Source organism: Pleurodeles waltl, chromosome 3_1 (genome assembly GCF_031143425.1).
Source record: "Pleurodeles waltl isolate 20211129_DDA chromosome 3_1, aPleWal1.hap1.20221129, whole genome shotgun sequence".
Lineage (NCBI taxonomy): Eukaryota > Metazoa > Chordata > Amphibia > Caudata > Salamandridae > Pleurodeles > Pleurodeles waltl.
In genome coordinates, this window is record NC_090440.1 from 1,332,865,762 (window position 1) to 1,332,881,089 (window position 15,328).

Consider the following 15,328-nt stretch of genomic DNA (forward strand, 5'->3'; position numbering starts at 1 on the left):
AGGGTCATGTTAAACACTTGCCTCTCATTTACATATGCTCACTACGCACTGTTGACTAAGTTATGCAGGCCAAAGAGGCAAATTATGCGACATAATGTGACAGTATTTCATTATTTTGTCATTTTTACACTTGTTAACACTCACTGGGCTTAGGTTTCACCTCATTAGTACCAGCTTAGCTTAGCACCTAAATATAGCAACAAGCAAAAGAAAGGTTAGCAGTCAACGTTTGCAAAGGGGCCTTCCACTGTGCACCAACACGTGTTGCTGTGCTTTTAGTAACTTTTGAACCATTTTTCTTTAAATCTGCAGATTATGCAGCAGATGTTAGATTTTGTGGCAATTGCAGCAAATCCATACCTATGTGAAAAACACTGCAGCGCACAATCAAATAATTCCAGTGGCCCTAGGGATAGCTAACCCAGGCATCAGAAATACAGTGTTTGTATCAATGCATTTTCATAAAGCTGCACACATTTCATAATGTTACAGGACAATACAGCAGTCCTGGCCCATAAGAGCGTGTGTAAAAGGCCCTAAATAGCAAGATACAGATTGACTATCGCAGTCACAGAGGAGTTCCATAAAAATAGATTGGAACTAGGCTGAAGGCTGAGTTCATTAGATCGAAGCTGTCTGGTTTGCTTAAGTCATTTAGTGTACATTTGGAAAGGTTCCCTGGGAATGTATTTCACCTATTGCTTACCTTTTCGCTTTGCAACTTACATTTGCTTGGTTTCTATTTGCTAGCTGAATTTGATTTAGGCTGTCTAGCTTGAGTTTGTCCCACCCGTAGAGCATCTCTTGTATACATAGCTCTTCATAGGTGAGACCTATTGGCTTTGCAAATGCTTGTTTATAAAGTATGGAACTCCAAGATGACTTGCAGTATCCTTATTTACGTCAAGGGGTACAAAAGCCCATATAATACATGCTCACACCATCAACTTACCCACAAGCCACTTAAAACCTTAGTGCAGCAGTTCCCAGCCTGTGATGTGACGCCCCCCCCCCCAGGGTCTGTGACACAATCCCAGGGAATCCGCAGACCTGGGCCAGTAGAAAGACACTTCTCCAGCTGGGGCAACCAGAAACACATGTGTTTTTATATTTGTTACTTCCTTTGTACAGCAGTTTTAAAAGCTCTGCAAAGTTCTTTGTACATCCAGCAGCGGTGGTTCCTCCGCTAAGGGGGAGGAGTGTTGCTCTACTGCTCTGAGTAGTGCATAAAAGGAAAAATAGAATTATAATAACACAATTTTATTATCATTTTATTTTTCAGTACAGAGCCAGTTTAGGGTGGGATGGGATTGGCTGTGTCACATGGAGGAGGAGTGGAATGTGAACAATAATTGCGCATGACAGTTTAGCCGGCCGTCTTGGGACGGCCAAACAGACATGCGCACTTAGTATTTCCCCACCAGGCTGTATTGCACAGCCAGGTGGAGAACATGAACAGGCTCCCACTCCCTGTCTGAGTGCTGAACCATGCTGCTCAGACCAATCACAACGCTGCTGTCATGCTGGTGACAGCAGTGTTTTGATTGGCTTAAGGGGAGTCTGGGAGCCTGTGTGCTTCCATGCTGCCAGGACTCAGGAAGAGAAGAGGACGGAGGAGAGATGGCAGCCATACACAGATTAAGTGTTCTTTTTTGATTTTTAATCGCCCTGCCCCGGCACCCCTGTTTCTTAGCAGAGGCTTTCGGGCAAAAATAAAAGCATCAAGATAACTCTGGTGATTAATGTACCTGTTGGAGAAAAGTAGGGGTTTTGTCTAGTGGCAGTTTTGACTCATCTAAGGTAGCGCAGATGGTTAATATCCCTTCTGCAAAGAATGTGTATCATGCAAATTTACAGTATTTTATGTGCCTAGCACAGTGGGTTACTACTTTTGTCACAGAGGTTCTTTTGTTACTGTGCAGGTCATAAGTTACAATCGTAATCTAGCACAGTGAGCTATGAACTGCATGTAAACTGCATGGCAGAAATTAGAAAGTTATGTTTTGTTTTCCTAGTCTTTCATTTTTCTCATGCTGCTCATAAAGGTTTGCTTGTGTAGAAATATATTCTTATTATTTAAAGTCAAAGCTAACCATTGTGTTATGTTCTGAATCCCGAGTTTGTGCTTCTCCACTCCAAGCACTCTTCGAAAATGCATACCAGTGTGGATGATGTAAATCCTACACATTGTAGTCCCCTGTAAACTGCTCCAACACCTTATATGAGAGATGCTATTAAACAAATGAATTATACGTAACAGAGAGGCTATGGAGAGCTGTGAGGGCGTTATGGTTTACTTCCTTTCCCCACTACATATTTATGTGAAAAAGTATTTTCAGATCTTACGGATCTAAAAAACAAAAACAGAAATTGCTTGGAAAATGTAGAATCTGACCTGAGGATTCAGCTTTCCTAAATAAAACCAAACATTGAAAAGTTAGTCACCTGAGATGTAGCGCCAACCTTCCCATTAAAATGTTTCGATTTTTGGATATTTTTTCAATGTAAAATAATTAGATCTTTAGTAATTCAAGTATTTGTTTGGTGTGAACTTGCTTGTGTATTTTTTGCGAATTACTGTTTTAATGTTTGAAATTTAAATTATACAAATTGTTTGGGTGGTCCCCGGCTTCCAGTAGTGATTCAGTGGAGGTCCTCAGGAGTCAAAAGGTGGGGAGTCACTGCCTTACTGGGTAGCTTCTGTAATTTTAAGCTATTAAAATAGAGCAGTAGAAAGAAAAGCAATGTTCCATTTGTTGCTTTAAACAGCTGCTTTAATTATGTTCCATGTCCTGGCCTACCTTTCACCTTTGGCTGCTGACTCTGGCAGAAGGCAAGTCAAAACTGGACTATAATAACCTTATAGTAGTCGAGTTCTGACGTCTTTTCTTTTTAATCGGTGACTTGATGCATCAGAAATAGCTGATTATATAGAAATTAATGACTGCTGTTTATACAGGGATCACAGAATCCCATGTATTAAATAGTCTGTAACACCAAGAGCTTCTTCAGTGTATATGCTCCCAGTTTTGACTGATGTGGAGATGACCTGCCCAAGATCACACAGAGGAGCAGAAGTGTTATTAGAACTACGGTTTTAGAGCACAGCTTTTTATATCTCTAGTGTGGTTTCAATTTGCATGAGGTGAGAGGCATGATCGGTGAGGGGCACAAAAGGTATGTTCTTCCTTCTCTCGCTCCTACCTTTATTTGCTTGGTGCATGAAGATGCAAGGTTAATCAACATTTTTTTTTTTCACAATTGGTCTAAATACTTTGTGAATGTAAATAACAATAAAACATACTTTCAAACTGACAACAGGCCTTCTTTTCTCCCTATTTCACGTTCAAACTATGTATTTGTGTACATTTCTGAGCCTGCAATTCGCAAACAATGGGCAAGTTGTATAGGGTTAATTGAGAAGTCCCTAAGGCTGTCACTGTCCCCCTCAGAAATGTATTGTCTCCTATGCTCCTGTAAATAAGCTCTTGTTACCAGGCACTGAAAAAAACAATATGTTTCACCTACGCAAGACCTATTGGGGTCAATGTTTTTTTTTACAGATGTTCCACAACAGCGTTAACCATGTCATGTCGCTTTTTTGTTTACTTTCAGACATGCTGCACAGCAGCCCGCGCTGCTGGACAACATCTTTAAAAAAACGGACAACGCCAAGAGGTCTTGCATAGGCGAAAGCAATTGGCTTTGCCAATGGTTGATTATTTCTTCTTGCGCCCCTGTACTGACCAACATTTCATTAAAGGATTGCTTCAAGCTGACTTATTTTCAACTGGAATACGGTTAACAGGTCTAATACCACACATGCGTTGCTTTGTTGTACTCCCCTGCTGCATCCATCCGTTGCAGTATTTGTCACTTTTACAACAGGAGTTGCAAATTATTGATTTTCAGGATTCCTGTCAACTCTGCTAACAAAATAGTATTTTCTGACAGGAGCCCCCGCCTTATCTATGTAGTGTACCTGAGCCTATACGTTTTTATGTAATTTTAGCGGGAAGGTGTACATTTATTTATACATTTGGGGAACGGGCATCTTTGCCAAGGAGCTGCATTGTTAATTACGGTTTTACTTGCAGATTGGAAAAATTTGCCACGCCTACATCATTTACTTTAACAAAACCGTTTTTTTTTTTAAAGCCAACTAAATTATCTATACATACTGAGAAAATGCACACTGAGAGCCCTCCTGATGTATTCCATACATGGTTTGGGTTTCAAGAGGTCGACATATTTGTAAATGGAAGCTCTATATGTTCCTGTATAACAAACCGGCAGCGGATTTCTGACGACAAACAAACTAAACCACCTAATAGGCCATATCTATGGCTTGGCTCTGGCCTAATAGAGTAATTAATGGTGCGCTTTCCGGTAGCAGCCCTTGCCGGCGTGTGGATGCATGTACAAGCATTGGCAAAGCCAATAGGTCTTGCCTTTGAAAAAGCTATTGGCTTTGTCTTTTTTTTACGCTGTGTTGTACAGTAGAGTGGCTGCTGTGCAGCATGGCTGTAAATAAAGAAAAAATGGTATGACGTGGTCAGCGCCGACCACGTCATTGAACTTTGTTTCTTTATTTCAGCCATTACACTGCTGTATAACATAGTTAAAACACATCGACAAAGCCAAACGCTCTTGCATTGGCGAGCCCCATTGGCTGTGCTAATGCCTGTTTAACATATTGCGTCTTTACTTATTGCTTGTCTCTATAAATTCTCTTTTTTATATATGGATCAATGGCTGGGATTCAAGACAGGGATGTATTTCTCTTAACTATAAATTTAATGATAAATTAACTATAAATGTAATAATACACTGAAGAATAGTTGTTGAGTTTGAATATGCTTTCAGTGTTTCTTTTCTTCTCTTTTCTTTAACTTTTTGAGATTTGCTCATTTGTTCCCGGAATGAACAGAAGCACATTTATAGCTTAGAGTGGCCAAGGGGCATTCCATAGTGTTTTGATTTACTGGTTACCCTAGCCTCTTGTTGCTGATTTAAAAGGATACACCCTATGTTTGGTGTTCAGAAATCCAATTGTGGCGCTGATAGAACTCAGTGCGTAGTCAACTCGAGGGGCAACGTTTGAGCTATTAAAAGTGCAAAAGAAACTTAAGTACACAAAGTGGTCATTATTGCGTCCAGCAAGAGACCTGAAGTGTTAAAACTGAACCACAAGCTTTTTGATCTGCTTATCCTGAACAATATCCTGCCCTCTGCTCAACAACAGAGGTACTACTTGAATGTCAATGGTGCAGAAATACAGGATACAGTCATGAGCAATGCCGTATTGCCACAATCACTTCCATCCATCCATACTACATGTTTCCTTCACAATTTTCACACTAGTGAGGAAGAAACAAGTGATGGAAGAAGCTACCTGAAATAAGGCATTTCTGAACATTTTCTTGCAGCAGACTATTATGCCGACCATGTAAATGCCAACAAAGTTACTCAGAACAGAACAGCCAACATGTAGTCTGAATTCCAACACCGTAAACGCAAACATATCACTAGATAGTGGCTTGAGGTACAGAATCTGTCCTAGAAGAAGACACAGATAGAGCCCTCCTCAACATGGATGACAGACAACCTACAGTTCTTCTTTTCTTGAACACTTCACCACAGCACAATGGATCACAGGTTCTTCTACCCTTTCTAAATTACTGGATGGACATTTCCGGAAGAGAACAAGAGTCTTTCTCAGGAATTATGACTAGCAAGTTTGGCTACGCCCTTTGTAAAACATGTCATGGAAATAATGAGTATCCCAGGGTTCCTCCCTCTTCCCGCTGATACTCAGTTCAAACATACATACACAAGGGAAGGTCATCAGGCAGTATTGCCTTAGGTTCAAGATGTTTTCAGAATAATAACCAAACCAATCCCCATCTGGACCATGGAGAAAAACATCCCACCGCCTTGAGCACACAGTCTTTTAGGTGAAAGCAGTCTCTCGAGATTTGAGCCAGTCCTAAACCGGGGTACAGCTAGTTGGATGAGGTCTAATCAGAACATTGCCAATTCATGGATAGAACGCTAGGAACCACTCCAAGTCTTCAAAAAGATAAGTAATCTAGGAGCTCTCTTAATTTCTGACAAACCCATCTCCCTCAAATCAGGGTAGTTAATAATGCCAACAATATGCTGAAGGAAACACTGCCACTGCTTCATAAATTGCTACATTGAATTGCCCAAAGCCTTCAGATACCAACAGTAAAAATTAAAAACCAGTACCCAATCAAAACGTATTAATAAATTCATGGTGTGCAGTATTTTTCTTACCAAAACTGTGATAATATGAAGGCTTCTTGTTGTCCACCGGTGAAATAGAACAAATCACTTCAGCCCCTTGAAGCATCTCACTGCCTTCGGACTTCTGTGGAGGGACACGTATAATATTGTAGCTAGAGCCTAGAAAGAGAAGACATTTGTCAAAATGTCACACTGTTTAAAAGAAATTCACTTCTAGTCAGCTCTATCTGGCTATTAGTAAAAAATAGCCACAAATATTCACTTAGCAGAAAGCTAACATGCAATTCTCAAAAATATCTTTAGAAATGCTTTCGACATGCCTGCAGAACAGAAAGAAAGGGGGAATTGTGTTCTTACTGAGATAGCTCCTACTAGCCAAAGTGATCCTGCAAAGTCAACTAATAACCTGAAACTGAATAGGATACTAGGCAAAGCAAGCTTACCTTGAAAGACAAAAAGCAGACAGGATTGATTCACCTGTGGACAACTGTGATCAGGATGACACTGACATGTTGGATATGGATATTAAAACAATTCCTCTGGGTACGAAATCCATCCAGCAATCAATAGACTGAAGGGCAGACTGAATGAACATGGCAATCAACCATATGAAGTGGTGAACAGGTTATCCACACTGGAGTTTGATGCTCCAACATCAAAAGGTCCATGCTGCATATAGAACAAGAAATGGAAAAATTGGCGCTGATGGACGAACACCTTAAATCCAGATCAGGCAGGAGCAATATTTGTATAGTGGACCTATCAGAAACGTCCAACATTGGTGAGAGTCATTTGCTGAAAAACTCCTCTGAGACTTCCTGGGTATGTCGAATTTCTATGAGTTACTATTTTTTTAAAGTATACTTAGATCATTGGGATCCAGGCTTCCACCTGGAGCCCAGCCCAGGTCCATTAATACTAGCTTATTGAACAATCATGACTATGAAGTAACGGCAAGACTTATCAGTAAAAAATCCTTCACCCCCACTACTCTTTGATGGAGGGGAGACCCCTCTATTTCCTGATTTCATAGTGCAGTGCAGGAGGCCAAGAGAATGTTTATTGAAATAAAGAAACTGCTGCCTGTAATGGCATTAAATATGCCATGCTTTATGATGCCAGATTACATTTGCAGTACAAAGATTATGCGCCCCTATATAGTAATTCAAAGGATGTTCTGAAGTTTACCAAAACTGCTGACAGAGATAGAAGAGATGCAAAACCTGAAAGGGGCTTCTGAAAGACAGTCTCTAGATACAGACAATACATGAGGGCTGTGGGGCTATTCTGCTGGTTGGTGAGTATAACACCAGATATGCTTGCTGCTATTCGAGACGTGTTATGGTTAGTAACGGATATGCTACTGAATATGTTAATTGAGAAGCATTTTTCCGGTTAAGTAATGAGTGCTGGATCTGCTGTACTTGCGTCTCGTTTCATTTATAAACTATCCAGCATTAAACAGTCATAAGATTGATGCTTGGCCTTACTATAAAAACTTAACTGGTTAAGGTCCCCATTGCAGTTTGCTCATGAATATAGATCCTTGGAGCATGGGCATGACTGTTAAAAGCTCTACTCCAATCAAAGCCCATGAAGATGTTTGTTGTGGGATGTTATGTTATGCAGATTTGTAGACAGCACGATCACCCTCAGGGTATCCTGGTGCTGAGCAGGTAAAAGTCTAGCCAATCCTAGGGTCTAGTAGACTATTCAAAAAGCCAATACTTCAGCTTCTTCAAGAAGTGAGGAGGATGCTTTTATTGGTAGTGGCAGGTCGCTACATGCTTCATGTGCGATGTTGGAAAAAGCTTGACCCCCAGATCTGGTTTTCTGTATGCGTGTGATGTGTACAAGCAGAAATCCAGACAAGCGCAGGTGCCTTGAATGTTTATGAAAGCAGATACTACTGTTGAGGTATGCTGGGCCAGTTATCTAGTACCTTGAAAGTGTGGGTGAGGAGGTTGAATTGTGCTTCTTTGTGAATAAATACCCAGTGGAGCTCCTTCAGGTGTAAAGTGATTGGATTGCAACATAGGAGGTTGAGAGTGATTTTGACCGCTGAGTTCTGAATGGTCTGAAGCCATCTGTTGAGTTTTTCTGTAGTCCATCATAGAAGGTGTTCCGGTAGTCGAGCTTGCTTGTGACCCACTGTATGTGTGACAATGTTCCAGGTGCTGATGGGAGCCATTTGAAAATATTCCTCAGCATCTTCAAGGTATGGAAGCATGAAGCCGTAGTTGTGCTGAACTTGGCGGTCAAGTTGAGCTTACTGTCAATTACAATCCTGAAGAGTTTGGCATTGTTGGTCCTAGCTCTGTTGGCCCCCAGGTGGAGTCCCACAATGAAGTGCTCATCCTGATAAAGATTTCAGTCTTGTCATGGTTCAGCTATAGACAATTAGTTTTCATCCAGTGGGTGATTTCAGCCAGGCGGGCACTGAACTTGAACCATGTACTAGGCGTGTTGTCTGTGAGGGAGATAATAAGTGTCATTTTGTCAGCATACAACAGGACGTTTATGTTGTGATTATGGATAATGCTGGCTACAGGGATTAGGTAAGCAATGAAGAGGGTCGGGCTCGGGGCCAATACTTCTGGAACGCCACAGATGAGGTTGCAAGTGCCCGAGCTGTTCAGTGCCAGGTTGACTGACAGAGTCCTTCCAGTCAGTAAGGTGCAGATGTATCGGAGGGCATGTCCTTGGATTCCAATGTTGTGTTGGATGAGGATGGGGTGGGAGACCATGTTAAAAGCTGGGACACCTCTGGCAAGAGTTATGAGGATGTCATCCGCTGCTGAAATGAAGGCAGGTTCCATGCTGTGGTTGGTCTGAATCCAGGCAGAGTGGTGTAGAGGAGTTGGAGGTCATTGAGGTATTTGGTTAAATGTTGGTTTATGATTTTCTCTAAGACCTTAGCTGGGAATGGTAGCAGGGAGATTGGTCTGTAGTTGGCAAGCTTTGAAGGGTCCGCATAGCATTTCTTCAGCAATGGGAGGACTGCTGCAAGTTTCCAAGCATCTGTGAAGGTTGCGGAAGAGTGGATGCATTCAGAATGGGTGTAAGAATGGCTCTGATTGGTTGCAGCCCTCTGGAGTAAGTGTGGTGGAGGCAGGGGTCTGATGGGACCCCTGAGTAGATGGACTTTGTGGCACCAGTGGTTTCTTCTAAGGTGATGAAGGCCCATTAGCATTGACTCTTTGGATAAGATTGGGAGGCATTTGGCGAGGCCTGTGGGGTCCTGTTGTGGGATAAAGTTGCTGTAAATTGTAGTGATTTTGTTGCTGACCAAATAACAGTGTTTGCTGCAGAGGTTGTGCAAGGGGTTGATCAAGTTTTGATATGGTCTCAGGTGAGGTGAAATCTTTCACAATGGCAAAGATTTATTTGCTTCTGTTGGTCCTGCAATTGATGCAGACTGCCAGAACATCCTGTTTGGTGGCACAGATCATTTGGTTGTAGCGTCTCAGGGCGAATTTGCACAAGCTCCTGACTGTGTTGTCCTGGCTCATTCTCAATTTGTGCTCCAGTTGTTTGAGTGGTGTTCTATCAGTCTTGAGTTTCCTCCATGTACCAACTGGTTTGTGGGTCTAGATTTTGTTGTACTGGTATGTTTGAGGGGGTCAGGGAATTGGTGGAGGAGGTGTTCAAGTTCTTGAAATTTTTGATGGCTTTGAGAAGGTTGTTGCTGTGTTCGGGTCCATGGCTGTTGAGAGCATTGTTCCAGTCCTTGTCAGTGATGCTGTTTCAGTTTTGCAGGCTGGTCTGGCAGTGGTGCATGTGCGTTGTACCAGGACGGGGATGCTGATCTTGTCGAGGGCATGGTATATCCAGGAAAATGGACTGGGGTCTTCAACTCGTATGCTGCTGAAGAAGGTGAAAATAGGGTCCAGGAACTGTCTGGCAATGTGGATAGGTTCCTTTACTGGTTGGTTTCCCAGGTCTTAAGTAAGTACTTTTGAGCGGGGGTCAGAGTGGCCTTCCAGATGGAGGTTCAGGTCTCCGAGTAGGATATAATTGCTAGCATCAAGGGCGAGTGGTGCGGCAAAGTCCGTAATGATGTCAGTGAAGTTGGTGCACGGTCCTGGGATGTGTTTCTAGGGGATACTACTGGACTGAAAGTCGGAGCAGTCTGTGGAGGGGGGGTAGTTTGTAATTGTTTTTATTTCTGAACAGTGGCATGGTCATTGATGCTAGAATAACAAATACATTACAATAATATGGTCTTCACAGTTGGTAAACTGAAACTTCCTTTCCCTCCTTTCCTTCTTCACATAGTATGGAGTTAGCTGAGAAATGAAACTGATTAAAATCAAGACATGGAATTTGCAAAATCTGAGCAACCCTAAGAAATGATGACTGATACTGTTGTACCTGGATAGACATGATATAGAAGTAGCAATGTTACAGGAGACACATTTAAGAGGAGAGTGCCCCTACTATTTTATCCATGTATGGGGACAGAATAAACATTTGCATTGTATAGCACTTATGATCCAGGTGTGGTCATGCTGATAAAAAAATCTTTGTGTTTCAATCTATTTTGTTCATACAGTGATCCACAGGACAGGTATGTTATGGTGGGAGCGGAACTGCACAACACTCCAGTTATTTTAAGAAATATCTCTGCCCCCCCAAAATAGATGCCCCCGAATTCTTCAAAGAAATTATGGTGATATGTTGGTAATAAAAAGCAAGCAATGTTGTATAGGGGTAGAGGAATTTCAACCTGGCCATACAGCCAGATTTACATAGTAGCAACCTCTGTAGAACCGATCATCTTCAAGCTGTGAGGGTCCTGAAGCAAATGCTGGATATGGATGAACTTCGGGATATCTGGAAGGAGATTAAAGAGAGGAGAATCCCTACTCATACTACTCATCTGTCCATAACACACACTCACCCATTACTTTTTATCTCTTCTCCATTGAGGTACTACAATGAGCTATGGACATCATATATCTCCCAAGAATGCCATCTAGCCATTCCCCAGTGGTCCTTTCCCTGGACACGCCAGGCGAGGTGAGACGCAGGACAGCGGAGCAGGCCGTCCATACAGTGCTGCCTGCCCCGTCCCGACGCCTTATTCCTCGGCAGACCTGTAGCTGTGGGCAGCAGGCCGGAGGCGCAAGCCCTATTTGGCCCCCAGCCTAATGTACTCAGTTTGCCCGGCCGGAGCTGCGGGACGCACGCAGGCATCTGCTTCGACTTGACTTGGTGTGGTGCTCCAGGCAACGGTAGGTGCTTTCCTGCGGCCCGTACCCAGCACCCAGCCAGCACCCAGCCAGCACCCAGCCATCACCTAGCCCATCGAGGAGAGTTGAACGGTGGAGAGGTGGCTGGGGTCAGACGGTCGAGAAGCATGATGTGCAGGTGCCCAAGCACCCTCTCACCCCCAGTCAGTCGCTGGTCACGCCTACGCCTCAGCCAGTGGGACAGCAGCGTGGTGTTTGCATCCGGGCATCACGTGGTGGTGCCAGCAGGAAAACAGGAGGGTGATGGGTCAACACTGAGTTCCCAGTTGCTCAGACGTGGCTCGGAGCTGACGGTGCCCCACTCCTTCCAGTACCCAGAGGCTCAGAGGCCAGAGTACAGAGTGCCAGGAGTACAGGAACTTCACCAGACCTCCCAGCTAGAAGTGAGTGAATCAAGTGCCAAACATCAATTTGCACCAGCACGGCACAGCATAGCCTAGGCCTAGCACAGACTAAGGAGGTGGTGTAAGCACAAGTGTGCAACTGCAGAATACCAAACCCCGCAGCCAAGGACACTTACTGAGGATGCAAGCTACCTAAGCGCTCTAGGCTGCAGCAACCTTTTTGCACGGAAGCGGTCGGTGTTAGACCAGTGCGGCTTGTGCCTAAAGGGAAGCTGCTTGTCACCCCATCACCACATTGCCAGCACTGGCACAGCCACTCAACCCTAGCCTGGTTGCCTAAACACCCACTACCAGTAAAAGAAACAGAGGAGCAAGGATTACACTAAATCGGGGGGGGGGAGGGGAAGGATGTGAAGTAATTTGGATGCAGGAAACCAGGAAACAGTAATCCGTATTTATTGAAGAATAATTCTAAACCAAGAAAAGGAAACTCCAGCCACACCTGCTCTGCTCCTTCACCAACTGTCCTGACCAACATTCCAAACAGTCCCATTGATGGAGCAGGGGCGGCCGGAAGAAACCAAGTAACATGTTATAAATAAACAAAGAGTAAAACAATGAAATACAATTACACAAGTAATATGATACATCTTAAATACATGAAAGTTATTTTTCCCTTACTTATTCTTAACACAATACCACACCACCTTCCTCTTCCAGAAAAGTAAAATATATCCATCTACATTACTTGACTTTGACAATTCTATTGAGATTCCACACACGACCATCATCTAATTTAACAGCACCACTGTAAACTTCAATAACCTTAAAAACTCTACAAAAGTGAGATTGCCCTCCTGTAATTTTCCCAGGTAACTTGACCTTTACTAAATCACCCACCTCAATATGTAACTCTTTTACAGATTTCCTCAAATCATACACTTGTTTTCTTTTCTCCTGACAAGACAAATGTTTGCTCCTTGCTGAATCCCTCCTACCTCCATAATTGAGTTGTTCCTTAGTATACACTTTAACCCACGGAGGATACACCATAGTATGTGGTATACGTTTCTTGAACATGACAAAAGGGGATTGGCCCGTGCTAGTGTGTGGCGTGAACCTATATTCCTCCACCTTCTTCTTAATCATGAATTCCCAATCACACCCTAATTGATTTGCCAATTGAATGGTCTCCTTTAATGTCCTGTTGAAACGTTCCACCATCCCATTTGTCTCAGGATGGTACAAGGCACTCTTTCTATGCACAATCCCTCTTTTACTCAAAAACTCACGCATAAGTTTAGATGTGAATTGAACCCCATTATCAGTCAAAATGGACCTGGGATTACCTTCTTTACTAAAAACATCTGTGAGAAATTCTACCACAGTCAAAGAGGACACTTCTGAAGAGATCATGATCTCTGGCCACCTAGAAAGCTCATCCATAAGAACTACAACAAATTTTGAATGTGATTTATAGTTCAATGGTCCTAAGATATCAATAGATACTGAGTCCCACACTTCGTTAGGAACTTTCTTGAGTATCATAGGTTGAGTTCTAACTTTCAACGACTTATCTGCAACATTACACTCCACACAATCACGTACTTTTCTTTCAATATTTAAGTCCATACCCGGCCACCAGTATACTCCTCTCAGTCTTTCTTTAGTTTTACAAATCCCATGATGACCACAATGGCCAAAATCCATGATGCGCTCACGCAAGTTACACGGGGGAATTAACCTTTCTCCTCTCAATACTATCCCATTCTGAATGTACAATTCATGCCAAATTTTACTATAATTCTCACTCATATTCTCATTTTTATTTAAGGCCCGTCCATTCAAAAGTAAATCTCGGACACGGGAAAGATTTACATCATCCTTCATTCCTTGTAACCATTCATCCTCTGTAACACACCCGTCAGTGACAGCACATACCTTAACATCCTCGTCAACCCACCAGGAATCATCAGAGTCATAACCATCCCAATCAACATTCTTCATTCTAGATAAACAGTCCGCTGCTTTGTTTTCACACCCCGTGTAAGGAAATGCCTCCTTGGCATGGTTACCCCCTGACTTTTTGCCTTTGCCGATGCTATGTTTACAATTGAAAGTGTGCTGAGGCCTGCTAACCAGGCCCCAGCACCAGTGTTCTTTCCCTAACCTGTACTTTTGTATCCACAATTGGCAGACCCTGGCATCCAGATAAGTCCCTTGTAACTGGTACTTCTAGTACCAAGGGCCCTGATGCCAAGGAAGGTCTCTAAGGGCTGCAGCATGTCTTATGCCACCCTGGAGACCTCTCACTCAGCACAGACACACTGCTTGCCAGCTTGTGTGTGCTAGTGAGAACAAAACGAGTAAGTCGACATGGCACTCCCCTCAGGGTGCCATGCCAGCCTCTCACTGCCTATGCAAGTATAGGTCAGTCACCCCTCTAGCAGGCCTTACAGCCCTAAGGCAGGGTGCACTATACCATAGGTGAGGGTACCAGTGCATGAGCATGGTACCCCTACAGTGTCTAAACAAAACCTTAGACATTGTAAGTGCAGGGTAGCCATAAGAGTATATGGTCTGGGAGTTTGTCAAACACGAACTCCACAGCACCATAATGGCTACACTGAAAACTGGGAAGTTTGGTATCAAACTTCTCAGCACAATAAATGCACACTGATGCCAGTGTACATTTTATTGCAAAATACACCCCAGAGGGCACCTTAGAGGTGCCCCCTGAAACTTAACCGACTGTCTGTGTAGGCTGACTAGTTCCAGCAGCCTGCCACACTAGAGACATGTTGCTGGCCCCATGGGGAGAGTGCTTTTGTCACTCTGAGGCCAGTAACAAAGCCTGCACTGGGTGGAGATGCTAACACCTCCCCCAGGCAGGAGCTGTGACACCTGGCGGTGAGCCTCAAAGGCTCACCCCTTTGTCACAGCCCAGCAGGGCACTCCAGCTTAGTGGAGTTGCCCGCCCCCTTCGGCCACGGCCCCCACTTTTGGCGGCAAGGCTGGAGGGAACAAAGAAAGCAACAAGGAGGAGTCACTGGCCAGTCAGGACAGCCCCTAAGGTGTCCTGAGCTGAAGTGACTAACTTTTAGAAATCCTCCATCTTGCAGATGGAGGATTCCCCCAATAGGGTTAGGATTGTGACCCCCTCCCCTTGGGAGGAGGCACAAAGAGGGTGTACCCACCCTCAGGGCTAGTAGCCATTGGCTACTAACCCCCCAGACCTAAACACGCCCTTAAATTTAGTATTTAAGGGCTACCCTGAACCCTAGAAAATTAGATTCCTGCAACTACAAGAAGAAGGACTGCCCAGCTGAAAACCCCTGCAGAGGAAGACCAGAAGACAACAACTGCCTTGGCTCCAGAAACTCACCGGCCTGTCTCCTGCCTTCCAAAGAACTCTGCTCCAGCGACGCCTTCCAAAGGGACCAGCGACCTCTGAATCCT

The 15,328-nt window shown here is 43.7% G+C and overlaps 1 protein-coding gene across 4 annotated transcripts in view; it reads right to left on the bottom strand.

Moving 5' to 3' along the window:
* LOC138285127 (carotenoid-cleaving dioxygenase, mitochondrial-like) overlaps window positions 1-15,328 on the bottom strand; it is a 374,127-nt gene that overhangs the window by 182,195 nt on the left and 176,604 nt on the right. For all 4 annotated transcript variants that reach the window (XM_069224694.1, XM_069224690.1, XM_069224692.1 and 1 more), the window contains one exon: window positions 6,301-6,429. In XM_069224694.1, the coding sequence (XP_069080795.1) occupies window positions 6,301-6,429 (129 nt within the window). The remainder of the gene's footprint in view (window positions 1-6,300; window positions 6,430-15,328) is intronic.